Source organism: Nerophis lumbriciformis, linkage group LG16 (genome assembly GCF_033978685.3).
Source record: "Nerophis lumbriciformis linkage group LG16, RoL_Nlum_v2.1, whole genome shotgun sequence".
NCBI classification, from domain to species: Eukaryota; Metazoa; Chordata; class Actinopteri; order Syngnathiformes; family Syngnathidae; genus Nerophis; species Nerophis lumbriciformis.
In genome coordinates, this window is record NC_084563.2 from 29,946,257 (window position 1) to 29,963,673 (window position 17,417).

Sequence of the window (17,417 nt, forward strand, 5' to 3'; positions counted from 1 at the left end):
TAACTGATCTTTTTTGTAATGAATGAAGTGTACTTTTGTAGTTAGTTCCCCATATTTCTATTGGTTTGTACTGTAGCACTTTAAGGTGTATTTAAATGAAAAGTGCGCAAAAATAAAATGTACGTTATAATGTTTAACTTTTGGCGGGCGTTGTGTCTGTCCTACTTTGTTCAGCGGTACTTGAACGCACCATAAAGCACCTCCGTGTCTTTTCCTCTGCTTTAAGATCGATCATCATAATTGCGTGCTAAGAGAGCACAGCTTGTAGGTTCAATGCGCACAACTGAACAGTTTAGTTGCTCAGACAGTAATGTGTTCATATAAGTTTAGATTGGGGCATGAAGCCTTTAACGGGGAAATACCGAGTATGTCTTGTTTTCATGTTAGCATTGAAGCTAGCGAGCTGGCACCAGGAAGTCCGCCGTGACTTTATCAAAGTGCAGTTATCAATCTCAGTTTCTTAGCTCATTTTATTTTAAAAGGGTAACACTAACCGTCGGGAGTTTCGCCGCCGCCATAATTATTACCGTTTATCGTTACATCCCTACAATATGGTCATGTTTCCCGGTGTAAAAACTCCAGACACAGCGTTTTAGTATCAGTGGTTCTGATTGGATCCCCGCCGCGAGGCTCCGTTTGATTGGTGCAATGGAGTCTGACGTCACTAAAGCTTACATCTGATTGGCGAAACCGAGTCACGTGACAGTGCCTGCCGGAAGAAGACTTGAAATTAATTCGTCTTTAATCAATTGATTATAGGGATATCCGATAATGGCTTTTTGCCGATATCCCGATATTGTCCACCCCTTTAATTACCGATACCGATATCAACCGATACTGATATACACAGTTGTGGAATTAACACATTATTATGCTTAATTTGGACAACCAGGTATGGTGAAGATAAGGTCCTTTTTTAAAATAATAAAATAAAATAATACAAATAAATTAAAAACATTTTCTTGAATAAAAAAGAAAGTAAAACAATATAAAAACGGTTACATAGAAACTAGTAATGAATGAAAATGAGTCAAATGAAGTGTTAAAGGTTAGTACTATTAGTGGACCAGCAGCACGCACAATCATGTGTGCTTACGGACTGTATCCCTGCAGACTGTATTGATATATATTGATATTAGGGCTGTGAATCTTTGGGTGTCCCACGATTCGATTCAATATCGATTCTTGGGGTCACGATTCGATTCAAAATCGATTTTTTTTTTTCTCAATTCAACACGATTCTCGATTCAAAAACGATATTTTCCCGATTCAAAAGGATTCTCTATTCATTCAATACATATATTTCAGCAGGATCTACCCCAGTCTGCTGACATGCAAGAGTAGTAGATTTTTGTAAAAAGCTTTTATAATTGTAAAGGACAATGTTTTATCAACTGATTGCAATAATGTAAATTTGTTTCAACTATTAAATGAAGCAAAAATATGACTTATTTTATCTTTGTGAAAATATTGGACACAGTGTGTTGTCAAGCTTATGAGATGTGATGCAAGTGTAAGCCACTGTGACACTATTGTTCTTTTTTTAATTGTTATAAATGTCTAATGATAATGTCAATGAGGGATTTTTAATCACTGCTATGTTGAAATTGTAACTAATATTGATACTGTTGTTGATAATATTAATTTTTCTTTCACTACTTTTGGTTTGTTCTGTGTGGTGTTTGTGTCTCCTCTCAATTGCTCTGTTTATTGCACTTCTGAGTGTTGCTGGGTCGGCTTTGCTTTTGGAAATTGATTGCACTGTTATGGTATTGCTGTGTATTGTTTTGTTGGATTGATTATTTAAGAAAAAAAAAAAAAGATTTAAAAAAAAGGAGAACCGATTCTGAATCGCACAACGTGAGAATCGGGATTCGAATTCGAATCGATTTTTTTCCCACACCCCTAATTGATATATAATGTAGAAACCAGAATATTAATAACAGAAAGAAACAACCCTTTTGTGTGAATGAGTGAGGGAGGTTTTTTGGGTTGGTGCACTAATTGTAAGAGTATCTTGTGTTTTTTATGTTGATTTAATAAAAATAAAAAAACGATACTGATAATTAAAAAAACAATACCGATAATTTCCGATATTACATTTTTAAGCATTCATCGGCCAATATTATCAGACATCTCTAATTGATTATAAGTAATTATGATGTAAATAAATGTAACGGAGTAAAACTAATGCCGACTAAAAATGTAATTGAGTCAAAACTATGAAAAAAAACAAATTGCAATTTTTATATTTTACACCATCCATCTATCCATTTTCTACCGCTTATTCCCTTCAGGGTCGCGGGGAGCGCTGGAGCCTATCTCAGCTACAATCGGGCGGAAGGCGGGGTACACCCTCATCACAGTATATTTTACACATAAAAAGCATAAAAGTGTGAAAATAAGGAGTGATACTTTTAGACTGTCAACATATTCTTGTCTCAAGGGGCCACATGTTAGAACAAAATGCAATCATTTACTTTCAAAAATATGAATCTTTATGCAGACAGACTCTGAGCTTTTGCCTCCTGCACAGGTGTCAAACTCAAGGCCCGGGAAGTACCATTCATTTCAAGTTCCGATTGAAATGAATGGGACATTTTTCTAAGTTGCACAATTTCCACATTTTCCAACCTATTCAAAGCATTCCAACATCAACACATTCCACTCATCCTGGACATTCAAACTAACACTTTCCCAAGTTCCCAACCAAAGTCCATTTTTCCTGTAAATTCAAACTCTTTAACATTCAAACCATTCCAACTATTGAATTGCCTCATCTAGTTTATTATTTAGAACGCATTAAAAAAAAGAAGTTAGGTCTTTCATGATGATTGTGAAATAGGCAAAAGTCCATAAAACAAGTGCAGTTCCCATTTACATGCAGAGAAAAAATAAATGCCGGTACTTGCCGTTATGTTATCACACTAATTCAAATGTCGACTAATCATGCAGCCAGTCAACACCATTTTTGCGCGACGTCTTCATTTATGTGAAGAATCCACTTAACTGGTGTGAGAGATGACCTTTGACCTGGGTCAAGTGCCTTCCTCCTCTGGCGGTCGTGTCGCGGTGGAGAGCGTGACATCTGCGGGCAGACGGCCCAACGCTGCCAGCCTTTTCTGCGGCCACCGTCTCGTGGTCGCTGCAGGCTGGAATGAAGGGACAAAAGCAGGCAGGACAGGCCGTGGCCAGACGTGCAGCTGTGCCAAGGTTTTCCCCCGGTAGAGAATACGCCAGAACTTTTTTTTGTTTTTGTTTTTTTAATTCCATTTTGAACAACAGTTCAAACTCATTCACACATCTTCTATTAGCTTCACAGCTCCGTTTTCCCCTCTGCTGCAGATTGTTGCACGTCCTGAAGAAGTAGACAGCGAGGAGCTGGCATTACCCACAATGCAATAGGGCATTGATTATGCAATAATGCACTTCCACCTCATTATGTAATAATTGCACACATTTTGTAAGAACTATTGCACAAGTTATTAAAAAATGCTCAACTATTAAAGAACATTTAATACTTTTTTGCTTTAAGAAAGGGACAAGCGTTAGAAAATAGATGGATGAATGGATGGACCATAAAATATATGTTATCATTAGCCAATGGGCGGTCCGTGGGCCACATCCGGCCCACCAAATCTTATCATTTGGCCCACCGAACATCGCCCAAATAGGCTTGATTAAAAAAAACATTGAAACTAGGGTTGATCATGCATGCAGTACTCCCGCCATCCCACAGGGGGCAACAGCGAGGTATATGTGTCACAGAAGAAGAGTACTCATTTAAACCAAAAATGGCACTTTGGACCCTGAAAAAAAAAATTGCGAAAAATCTGACTGGACAACAAATTGCTGACTTTGTGATGTCTTTTTCATTTTAGTTTTTTGGCTGAGTAACTCCCTAGCGATCAAAGTTTGTTTAATACATGTAGCACTGAATTTGTACCAGTAGAGGGCGATAAGGCTACAGTGCACCTTAGGTTTAATTGTGTTGAGCCGTACGGTGTGTGCAATGTTTACCGAAGATGTTGTATCATTTCTGTATGCGCAAACATTATTGTGTGACTATTTCAACATTAAACCTCCTGTTTTGTTTATGTAAAGTACACAATGGAAGTAATACTTTTGTAAAAATTATGTGATGTTTATATTTTCAGTCTTACAGAACTAAATGAAGGAGGAAGAGTAAAGAAATACAACTGAGGAATGAAAATATTTCCAAAGAAAAAAACCAGCAATCCTCAACAAAACCTCTAGAGCTTCTGTTTCTTCATGCTGTTAACTATCTGTCCAAATGCACACGCTGGAAATGGGGTGCGAGGGCAGAATAATGGATTTAAGCCGATGTCTTTACTTTGTAAATAAGTAAACGCAGTCTTTCTGACGAAACATCCACATTTCCATGTCCGGCCCCTGGGACTTTGGGCTCCTGAAACTGCGGCCCTCTTCACGATGAAAATACATAATATTTAGAAAAAAATACATTTGATGTTGACTGTTTTTTTACGTTTTTTTAGATGGCAAATAATTACAACACTAAAGATGTTTTGAAAATGGTTAAAAAAAATTCTAGTGATATTTAAACATAAAAATGATATTAATATTTTTTGATCAACTGTGTCAAATATGATACAAATTGAAAATCATATAAAAAATGATTTTTGTAAAAAAATCAAATCAAATAAATTCAGAAGGACCAACAGAAGCTTTAAATAATGTCAATTATTATTATTATTATTATTGTTATATATATATATTTTTTTTTTTACACATTTTTGAAAATGATTACTCGACTTAACCCTTTGTTGTTACAAGGCAGTTTTGATATCATTTAGAAGTTGACATTTTCAGAAATATTTACCTTTCCACACATTTTCTGACACAACTGAACTTTCGGAACAACTCCAGTATGTTGACAAAAGTATTGCATTACAGTGTTTTGACACCAATACAAGCCTAAAGTCTACCTCGTCTTTCTCTGGTGGGCTAGCTTCAAATGCTCATTGTTTAGATTCTTGTGTGTAAAATGTTGAGTAAAAAATTTTTTTTATTCCATTCTAATTTGAAAAATAAAAAAAAACTGTTCACATTGTCATTATGGGGTATTGTGTGTAGAATTTTGAGGGCAAAAAAATTTTTATTCCTTTATAATATGGAAAATAAATAAAAAAAACCATTTTCACAGTCATCATAGGGTATAGCATTTTGAGGACAAAAATAAATGTATTCCATTCTAATTTGCAAAATTAAAAAAAAATGTTTACATTGTCATAATGGGGTATTGTGTGTAGAATTTTGAGAGCAAAAATAAATGTATTCCTTTCTAATATGCAAAATAAAAAAATAAAAAAATTCACAGTCATTATGGGGTATTGTGTGTAGAAATTTGAGGACAAAAATACATTTATTTCATTCTAATTTGCAAACTTAAAAAAACATTTTCACATTGTCATAATGGGGTATTGTGTGTAGAATTTTGAGGGCAAAAAAAAAAGTATTCCTATCTAATATGCAAAATAAATATAAAAATTTTTCACATTGTCAATGGGGTATTGTGTTTAGAATTTTGAGGGCAAAAATAAATGTATTCCTTTCTAATATGGAAAATAAATAAACATTTTCACATTGTCATTATGGGGTATTGTGTGTAGAAATTTGAGGCCAAAAATAAATGTATTCAATTCTAATATGCAAAATAAATAAACATTTTCACATTGTCATTATGGGGTATTGTGTGTAGAAATTTGAGGACAAAAATAAATGTATTCCTTTCAAATAAGCAAAATAAATAAAAAACCTTTTCACATTGTCATTATGGGATATTGTGTGTAGAATTTTAAGTGCAAAAATAAATGTTTTCCTTTCTAATATGCAAAATAAATAAACATTTTCACATTGTCATTATGGGATATTGTGTGTAGCATTTGAGGACAAAATTATTCCTTTCGCTTCTAATATGTAAAATTAAAAAAAGGTTTCACATTATCATCATGTGGTGTTGTCTGTAGAATTTTGAGGGCAAAAATGTATTTATTGCATTCTAATTTGCAAGATAAAAAACTATTCACATTGTCATCATGGGATATTGTGTGTAGAATTTTGAGAGCAAAAATAAATGTATTCCTTTCTAATATGCAAAATAAATAAACATTTTCACATTGTCATTGTGGGTATTGTGTGTAGAAATTTGACGACAAAAATAAATGTATTCCTTTCTAATATGCAAAATAAATAAAACATTTTTTCACATTGTCATTATGGGATATTGTGTGTAGCATTTTGAGGGCAAAAATAATTGTATTCCTTTCTAATATGCAAAATAAATAAACATTTTCACATTGTCATTTTGGGGTATTGTGTGTAGCATTTGAGGACAAAATGAATTAATTTCGCTTCTAATATGTAAAATTTAAAAAAAGTTTCACATTATCATCATGGGGTGTTGTGTGTAGAATTTCGAGGGCAAAATACATTTATTCCATTCTAATTTGCAAGGTAAAAAAACTGTTCACTTTGTCATTATGTGGTATGGTGTGTAGAATTTTGAGGGCAAAAATAAATGTATTCCTTTCTAATATGCAAAATAAATAAAAAACATTTTCACATTGTCATTATGGGGTATTGTGTGTAGCATTTGAGGACACAATTCATTCATTTCATTTCTAATATGTAAAATAAAATAAAAAAGTTTCACATTGTCATTATGGGGTATTGTGTGTAGAATTTTGAGGGCAAAAATAAATGTATTCTTTACTAATATGGAAAATAAATAAACATTTTCACATTGTCATTAAGCGGTAGTGTGTGTAGCATTTGAGGACAAAATGAATTAATTTTGTTTCTAATATGCAAAATGAAAATAAAAAGTTTCACATTGTCATTATGGGGTATTGTGTGTAGACTTTTGAGGGAAAAAGAATTCATTCCTTTCTAATATGCAAAATAAACAAAAAGAAAACATTTTCACATTGTCATTATGGGGTATTGTGTGCAGAATTTTGAGGGCAAAAATAAATGTATTCTTTTCTAATATGCAAAATAAATAAAAATTTTCACATTGTCATTATGGGGTATTGTGTGTAGCATTTTGAGGACAAAAATAAATTAATTTTGTTTCTAATATGCAAAAAAAAATAAAAAAGTTTCACATCATCATCATGGGGTGTCGTTCGTGTGTAGAATTTTGAGGGCAAAAAATAATTTATTCCATTCTAATTTGCAAGGTGAAAAAAACTGTTCACATTGTCATAATGGGGTGTTGTGTGTAGAATTTTGAGGGCAAAAATAAATATATTCCTTTCTAATATGCAAAATAAATAAAATTTTCACATTGTTATTATGGGGTATTGTGTGTAGCATTTGAGGACAAAAATAAATTAATTTTGTTTCTAATATGCAAAAAAAAATAAAAAAGTTTCACATCATCATCATGGGGTGTCGTTCGTGTGTAGAATTTTGAGGGCAAAAAATAATTTATTCCATTCTAATTTGCAAGGTAAAAAAAACTGTTCACATTGTCATAATGGGGTGTTGTGTGTAGAATTTTGAGGGCAAAAATAAATATATTCCTTTCTACTATGCAAAATAAATAAAATTTTCACATTGTTATTATGGGGTATTGTGTGTAGCATTTGAGGACAAAAATTAATTCATTTTGTTTCTAATATGTAAAATAAAATAAAAAAAGTTTCACATTGTCATCATGAGGTGTTGTGTGTAGAATTTTGAGGACAAAAATGAATTTATTAACTACAATATATGGACAAAAGTATTGTGTTATAGCGCTTTTACACCAATAGTTGGGAAATATAATATCATATTAATTATATTAATAAAATGTACCAATTACAGAGCAAAAAAGTTTTGGTCCCAAGTCTTAAAAGAAATAAAAAGTTAAACGTTGAGCATTTGAGGCGAGCCCACCAGAGAAAAGACGAGGTAGACTTTAGCTAACAATGGTTGCCATGGCGATGTGGTTTCAATGGCCACTCACCTTCAGCTCCCCTCGCAAGAAGGAGGTGCAGAACTCTCGCACACGCTCAGTAGAGATGGGCCCCTGGGGCAGGAGCCACTTCATGTCGGAGTCCCCGTCGTAGATGCCCACACGGGGCAGGTCCTTGGGCCTCAGTCCAAAGTACTGCAGGGACCTGGAGTTGGACGTGACTTCTCCGTTGATGAGCACAAACAAGAACTAGGAGACATGTTGGTCAGATATTCAGCATCTTTTTCACTCAGCAACAGCCAGAAAACTCTTTTTGTTTTGTTATGACAACACTGCTGCACTTTTTGTGGAATTTTTCCCATCATCACCAATCTTTATGTGAGACAAGAACACACGTCTTTCCCTTTTCGCTCTTCTAAACACCAAAAAACTGCAAGCATGAGGCGGCTAACACTGCAGGCAATAAGGAGTTTTCTATTTCGCTTTTAAAGCGCCCTGAAAAGTATCCAAAAACCGCAAAACAACTCAGTTTTCATTAAAAAAAAAAGAAGCAAAGACAGGGGTTTGACAGGGTTTGACCCCTGTGCTGGAACCTTCTCACCTTGCCCGTGAACTCTGGAGCCAAAGCCGCCAGCCGCTCCTTCAGCTCCTGGTGCTCTTTGCTGCCCCTGTTGGCGAAGAGCAGGAGGTGCGCCTTCACCTCGGAGTTGAAGATGCCCACAGCGGTCTGAGGATGGAGAGTTAGTGGTGAGGAGGAAGTGCACACATGTTGTCACCTCCTCCAACGTACCACTTGACTGTACTCCGTCAGGTATCGAACCTCGTTCACCACCACAAAGTTGACAAGACCGTCCGTTTCCAGCTTCTTGGCCTCGGCAACAACCAGGTTCTCTTGGTGGTTATCTGCCTGGACACACACTTCAATCAATCAATCAATGTTTATTTATATAGCCCTAAATCACAAGTGTCTCAAAGGGCACTTCAGACACACACGTGTCGACAACATGCGGCGCACCCAACAAGTATTCACTGGTTCCACATTTTTTTTTAGCCTTATTCCAAAATTATTTTTTGTCCTCAAAATTCAACACACAATACCCCATATTGACAATGTGAACAGTTTTGTTGGTGTTAATTTTTGCAAATTTATTAACATTTTAAAAACAAACTGATCAGTAAATGTCTCTGTACGTGTAAAGTTTTATTTATTTTTATTTTTAATAAATATGCAAAAATAAAAACATTTCACATTTCATTATGGGGTATTGTCTGTAGAATTGTGATGACAAAAATGAATTAATTCTATTCTAATATGCAAAAAAAATCCCCAAATTTTTCACATTGTCATTATAGGGTATTGTGGGTAGAATTTTGAGGACAAAAATGAATTAATTCTATTCTAATACGTAAAAAAAATAAAAAATAAAAAATATTTCACATAGTCATTACGGTATTGTGGTATTGTGTGTACAATTTTGAGGACACTAATGAATGTTTTCCATTCTAATATGCAACATTTTAAATACAACTTTTCACATTGTCATTATGGTGTATTGTGTGTCGAATTTTGATGACACAAATGAATTTTTTCCATTCTAATATGTAAAATTTAAAACAAAAAACTTTTACATTGTCATTATGGGGTATTGTGGGTAGAATTTTGAGGACAAAAATGAATTAATTTTATTCTAATACGCAAAAAAAATAAAAAATAAAAAATATTTCACATAGTCATTATGGTATTGTGTGTACAATTTTGAGGACACTAATGAATTTTTTCCATTCTAATATGCAACATTTTAAATAAAACTTTTCACATTGTCATTAGAGGTATTGTGTATAGAATTTTGAGGACAAAAATGAATTAATTCTATTCTAATATGCAAAAAAAAAAAAAAAAACGTTCACATTGTCATTATAGGGTATTGTTTATAGAATTTTGAGGACACACATTATTTTTTTCCATTCTAATATGCAAAATTTTAAATAAAAACCTTTTACATTGTCATTAGGGGCTATTGTGGGTAGAATTTTGAGGACAAAAATGAATTAATTCTATTCGAATATGCAAAAAAAAATAAATAAATCCACATAGTCATTATGTGGTATTACGGGTAGAATTTTGAGGATACAAATACATTTTTTCCATTCTAATATGCAACATTTAAAATAAGACTATTCCCATTGTCATTATGAGGTATTGTGGGTAGAATTTTGAGGACAAAATTGAAATAATTTCATTCTAATATGCAACATTTAAAATAAAACTTTTCACATTGCCATTATGGTCTATTGAGGACAAAAATAAATGTATTCCATGTGGAATAAGGCTGTAACATAAGAACATGTGGAAAAAGTGAAGTGCTGTGAATACTTCCTGGATGCACTGTAAATATGTGATGGTGCTACCTTTCTGAAAAGGGTGATGGTGTCTGATTTGATGCCATAGTCGGCCCACACTTCTTTCACGTCACTGATGGCCATAGGGACGGTGTCCACTCGCTTGGCGGCGGCCACCAGCTCTTTGTAACCAAGACTCTCCTCTCCCTACAATGTAATATGACATTTTGACATTACATACTTGTAATATTACATTACATTACATACTTGTGATATTGCATTACATACTTGTAATATTACATTACATATTTGTAATATTACATTACATTACATACTTGTAATATTACATTACATACTGGTAATATTACATTACATACTGGTAATATTACATTACATTACGTACGGTACTTGTAATATTACATTACATACTGGTAATATTACATTACATTACATACTTGCAACATTACATTACATACTTGTAATATTACACTACATTACATACTTGTAATGTTACATTACATTTTTGCAATATTACATTAAATTACATACTTGTAATATTGCAATATTACATTACCTGCTTGTAATATTACATTACATACTTGTAATATTACACTACATTACATACTTGTAATATTACATTACATACTTGTAATATTACATTACATTCTTGCAATATTACATTACATTACATACTTGTAATATTGCAATCTTACTTTACATACTTGTATTACATTACATACTTGTAATATTACATTACATTCTTGCAATATTACATTACATTACATACTTGTAATATTACATTACATACTTGTAATATTACATTACATACTTGTAATGTTACACTACATTACATACTTGTAATATTACATTACATACTTGTAATATTACACTACATTACATACTTGTGATATTACATTACATTCTTGCAATATTACATTACATACTTGTAATATTACATTACATACTTGTAATATTACACTACATTACATACTTGTAATATTGCATTACATTACATACTTGTAATATTACACTACATAACATACTTGTAATATTGCAATATTACATTACATACTTGTAATATTACATTACATACTTGTAATATTACATTACATTACATACTCGTAATATTACACTACATAACATACTTGTAATATTGCAATATTACATTACATACTTGAAATATTACATTACATACTTGTATTACATTACATTACATACTTGTAATATTACATTACATTCTTGCAATATTACATTACATACTTGTAATATTACACTACATTACATACTTGTAATATTGCAATATTACATTACATACTTGTAATATTACATTACTTACTTGTAATATTACATTACATTACATACTTGTAATATTGCAATATTACATTACATACTTGTAATATTACACTACATTACATACTTGCAATATTACATTACATTACATACTTGTAATATTACATTACATACTTGTAATATTACATTACATACTTGTAATGTTACACTACATTACATACTTGTAATATTACATTACATACTTGTAATATTACACTACATTACATACTTGTGATATTACATTACATTCTTGCAATATTACATTACATACTTGTAATATTACATTACATACTTGTAATATTACACTACATTACATACTTGTAATATTACATTACATTCTTGCAATATTACATTACATACTTGTAATATTACACTACATTACATACTGCTAATATTGCATTACATTACATACTTGTAATATTACACTACATAACATACTTGTAATATTGCAATATTACATTACATACTTGTAATATTACATTACATACTTGTAATATTACATTACATTACATACTTGTAATATTACACTACATAACATACTTGTAATATTGCAATATTACATTACATACTTGTATTACATTACATTACATACTTGTAATATTACATTACATTCTTGCAATATTACATTACATACTTGTAATATTAAACTACATTACATACTTGTAACCAGTGTTGGGACTAACGCGTTACACAGTAACGCGTTACTGTAACGCCGTTAGTTTCGGCGGTAACTAGTAATCTAACGCGTTATTTTTTTATATTCAGTAACTCAGTTACCGTTACTACATGATGCGTTACTGCGTTATTTTACGTTACTTTTTATGTAGTATAAAGTGTGTTTTATCGGAGGGCTGCTGTGTCATCGTTCTGATTCTTCTTGTGTCACAAGCCACTCAGTGGCCTAGTGGTTAGAGTGTCCGCCCTGAGATCGGTAGGTTGTGAGTTCAAACCCCGGCCGAGTCATACCAAAGACTATAAAAATGGGACCCATTACCTCCCTGCTTGGCACTCAGCATCAAGGGTTGGAATTGGGGGTTAAATCACCAAAATGATTCCCGGGCGCGGCCACCGCTGCTGCCCACTGCTCCCCTCACCTCCCAGGGGGTGATCAAGGGTGATGGGTCAAATGCAGAGAATAATATCGCCACACCTAGTGTGTGTGACAATCATTGGTACTTTAACTTTACTTTAACTTTACTTTAAGAGAGAGAGACATGCGCTCTGTGTGGGTGTGTGGGGAGGGGGGCGTGTCTGATCATGGCGGAGCCAGAAGTCGAGTTTGCTAACATGGAGATATTTTCACTACTTTTCTTTTGTCGAGCACAAAGAAAAGAACATTTTAGTTAAATGTAAATTGTGCTTTGGATCAAAGATCCCATCTACTGCCCAAAACAGCAATTCAAATCTGCTGAAACAAGCTACATAGCAACATGCTTCGACGAAGCTAGTAAAGAGAGACAGAGACTCTGATGCCACTTTACCTGCACCACCACCACTTCAGGATTAACTCTGCCTCTGCTCATTCACCGCTGAAGGTACACACACTCTGTCAATCAATGTTCCCTCTAATTTTTCATGTGTGTGAGCAAACGCAAAAACTCCCTGAGCATTCAGTGGAGCCCATGTGAGCAACATCACACGTGCACACTGTGGCTACACCAGCAGCACACCTGTCCCAAACATGACTAAATAACAAGTTCAATCTCCATCCATCCATCCATTTTCTACCGCTTGTCCCTTTCGGGGTCGCTGGAGCCTATCTCAGCTGCATTCGGGCGGAAGGCTGGGTACACCCTGGACAAGTCCCCACCCATCGCAGGGCCAACACAGATAGACAGACAACATTCTCTTATTATTATAATCAAATGACAGCAGTCATTTCCATTTCTAATATAAGTGTTTAGGCCCACTTACAATGACAATAACAACAAATATTGTTTTTCATGAACTGTGTACTTGTATTGTTTGTCTGGGTGGAGGTCCTGCTTTGGAAATAGTTTGTACCCCTTTCAGACATTGCATTTAGTTCCCATTAAAACATTCACATGTTTCACAATGAAATGTAAGCAGGGGATCATGTGTACATTCCTGCAACTTCCTGTTTGTAAAAAAATATATTTTTATTAGTATGTATTTAATATATTAACAGCATTTAATGATTAATATTTATAAATTAAGATTCCTAATAAATGACACTAGAATAGGCACACATTTGATTGGTAAATCATAGAGTAACGACCTGGAATGACACTTTATGTGTGGTGTTGGAGTTGTCCGACTTTTTGTGTGGCTGTAAACGCATCACTGGTTAAGTGCCATATGTGCATGTGTTGGCGCAAGTGAGAAAGAGCGAGCGGCTGCTGCTGATATAACAGTGATGTGTTTATGGCCGACAATAAAGAGTTTTGCTCAGTAAAGTGATGGATGGAATTCATGTCCTCAAAGCGTCTCGACAGACGTATTATTATATTTGAACAATGATGACGAAAATGGTTTTCTCTGTCGTGTCCGTGTCGTGTCGAAAATTGTTATGCGCTTATTTTTTTATTTGATTTTGTGCGTGGCATAGATTTGTCGTGCGCAGAGGACGCTTGAGCAGTGCGCAATTGCAAAGGCGCGCTCCTTAGAGGGAACGTTGCTGTCAATTCTCTTATATACTCTTTCATTTTAACTTCTAGAGTGTTTGATTATCACATCACTCTAAATGTATAGACTATAAAGTTCACAAACATAAAGAGGGATACTAGTGGGCCAGGCCAATCTTTCCTTATCTCTAAACTAAAACTGGGGAAATGTGTCGAGTGTTCTGGGCTTCAGACATGATTTTGTGTCAGAATTTCTTGAGGAAAAATGCCTGGTTAGGCTTTGTGTATGTAGTGTGTGCCTTTCTTTCTTTACAGCTATGCTGTTATTATGCTGTTTGTTACTTATGTATGTTATGTTGCAGCTATTTAAAATAGTTTTGTCAATTTGTTCTGGCCAGAAACAAATTGGCCTTTGTAACATATCTTTGTCTTTGTGTGTTGTATGTCGACCACATTGCTTAGCAGAGTTCAGTGATACAAATGTATGTCAAGTTGATCAACACATTGTATTATTCTCCAGTGCAATAACAGTACTGAAATAAAGGCTAAAAGGGCATTAATTGGAGCTTAAAAAAAAAAAGAAGAAAAAAAGAAGTAACTAAATAGTTACTTTTCACAGTAACGCATTACTTTTTGGTGTGAGTAACTGAGTTAGTAACTGAGTTACTTTTGAAATGAAGTAACTAGTAACTATAACTAGTTACTGTTTTTCAGTAACTAACCCAACACTGCATACTTGTAATATTACATTACTTACTTGTAATATTACATTACATTACATACTTGTAATATTGCAATATTACATTACATACTTGTAATATTATACTACATTACATACTTGTAATATTACATTACATTACATACTTGTAATATTACACTACATTACATACTTGTAATATTGCAATATTACATTACATACTTGTAATATTACATTACTTACTTGTAATATTACATCACATTACATACTTGTAATATTACATTACATACTTGTAATATTACACTACATTACATACTTGTAATATTACATTACATACTTGTAATATTACACTACATTACATACTTGTAATATTACATTACATTCTTGCAACATTACATTACATTACATACTTGTAATATTGCAATATTACTTTACATACTTGTCAAGAACCCTTACATGAAAACAAACATCTTGGTTTTTGTCTGCCATTTTTTGGCCAAAAAAAGGGGTCGTACTTTAACAAACTCCTCCTAGGGACTTGGACTAAATGATACACATTTAAAATCACAGATACAACACATATATGTGACGATAAATTGCGAATATATTTTTCCTACGCCATAAGATGTGGGCGTGGCATGGCGCCACACTTTGCTTCAACTGTTTTTGGCCGTTTTTCGGCAAAACAAAGGGGTCATACTTTAACAAACTTCTCCTAGGTGACTTTGACCAAATGAGACGCGGTTAAAATCACAGATACAACACATATAGGTGACGATAAATTGCTAAAAAAAAAATCCTACGCCATAAGATGTGGGCGTGGCATGGTGCCAAACTTTGCTTCGACCGTTTTTGGCCATTTCTTGGCAAAAAAAAGGGGTCGTACTTTAACAAACTCTTCCTAGCGACTTTGGCCAAATGATACACATTTAAAATCACAGATTCAACACATACAGGCGACAATAAATTGCGAATATATTTTTTCTACGCTATAAGATGTGGACGTGGCATGGGGCCAAACTTTACTTTTATCGTTTTTGGCCATTTTTCAGCAAAACAAAGGGGACATACTTTAACAAACTTCTCCTAGGGACTTTGAGCAAATGAGATGCGGTTAAAATCAAAGATACAACACATACAGGCGACGATAAATTGCAAAAACAAAAATCCTACGCCATAAGATGTGGGCGTGGCATGGCACCAAACGTTGCTTCGACCGTTTTTGGCCATTTTTTGGCAAAAAAAAGGGGTCGTACTTTAACAAACTCTTCCTAGAGACTTTGGCCAAATGATACACATTTAAAATCACAGATACAACACATATAGGCGACGATAAATTGCGAATGTATTTTTCCTACGCCATAAGATGTGGGCGTGGCATGGCGCCAAACTTTACTTTTATCGTTTTTGGCCATTTTTCGGCAAAACAAAGGGAACATACTTTAACAAACTTCTCCTAGTGACTTTGACCAAATGAGACGCGGTTAAAATCAAAGATACAACATATACAGGCGACGATAAATTGCAAAAAAAAAAATCCTAAGCCATAAGATGTGGGCGTGGAATGGCGCCAAACTTTGCTACGACCGTTTCTGGCCGTTTTTGGCCATTTTTCGGCGAAAAAAAGGGGTCGTACTTTAACAAACTCCTCCTAGGGACTTGGATTAAATGATACGCATTTAAAATCACAGATACAACACATATAGGCGACGATAAATTGCGAATATATTTTTTCTACGCCATAAGATGTGGGCGTGGCATGGCGCCAAACTTTGCTTCAACTGTTTTTGGCCGTTTTTCGGCCAAAAAAAAAGGGGTCATACTAAAACAAACTCCTCCTAGGGACTTGGACTAAATGATACGCATTTAAAATCACAGATACAACACATATAGGCGATGATAAATTGCGAATATATGTTTTCTACGCCATAAGATGTGGGCGTGGCATGGCGCCAAACTTAACTTTTATAGTTTTTGGCCATTTTTCGGCAAAACAAAGGGAACATACTTTAACAAACTTCTCCTAGGGACTTTGACCAAATGAGACGCGGTTAAAATCAAAGATACAACACATACAGGCGACGATAAATTGCAAAAACAAAAATCCTACGCCATAAGACGTGGGCGTGGCATGGCACCAAACTTTGCTTCAACTGTTTTTGGCCGTTTTTCGTCCAAAAAAAAAAGGGGTCGTACTTTAACAAACTTCTCCTCGGAACTTTGACCAAATGAGACGTGCACATACGTTAGAAAATGAAGTGTTTCCTCACACATTTGTTACAAAGAGTGTGTTGCATAGACCAGTCCAGATGTTGTCTTTGAATCCATCTGGAATTGTGATTTCATTCCCACACTCTGGATGTAAAAGTCCCGTGCGACGAGGGACTTTTGGGACATGATTTAACGGGCCGAGCGCACCAAGAGTCTGTGTGGCTTCCTTTCACTTTTTTTTCTCTCAAAACCAGAGAGAAAAATGCGACCGGGAGCGTGAACGTGGTTCTGAGAGCGCCCACTCGTCGAGGTG

At 34.2% G+C, this 17,417-nt stretch overlaps 1 protein-coding gene across 2 annotated transcripts in view; it reads right to left on the reverse strand.

Moving 5' to 3' along the window:
- Positions 1-3,159: 3,159 nt before the first annotated feature.
- The window catches only part of LOC133617411 (endoplasmic reticulum resident protein 27), a 31,773-nt gene continuing 17,515 nt past the window's right edge, over positions 3,160-17,417 (reverse strand). Inside the window, exons 3-7 of one of the 2 annotated variants that reach the window (XM_061977355.1) lie at positions 10,352-10,489; positions 8,733-8,849; positions 8,544-8,669; positions 7,994-8,191; positions 3,160-3,358 (exon numbers count right to left, since the gene is read on the reverse strand). In XM_061977355.1, the coding sequence (XP_061833339.1) occupies positions 3,317-3,358; positions 7,994-8,191; positions 8,544-8,669; positions 8,733-8,849; positions 10,352-10,489 (621 nt within the window). In that variant the 3' untranslated portion in view covers positions 3,160-3,316. The remainder of the gene's footprint in view (positions 3,359-7,993; positions 8,192-8,543; positions 8,670-8,732; positions 8,850-10,351; positions 10,490-17,417) is intronic. The other variant, XM_061977354.2, reaches the window with a different exon arrangement.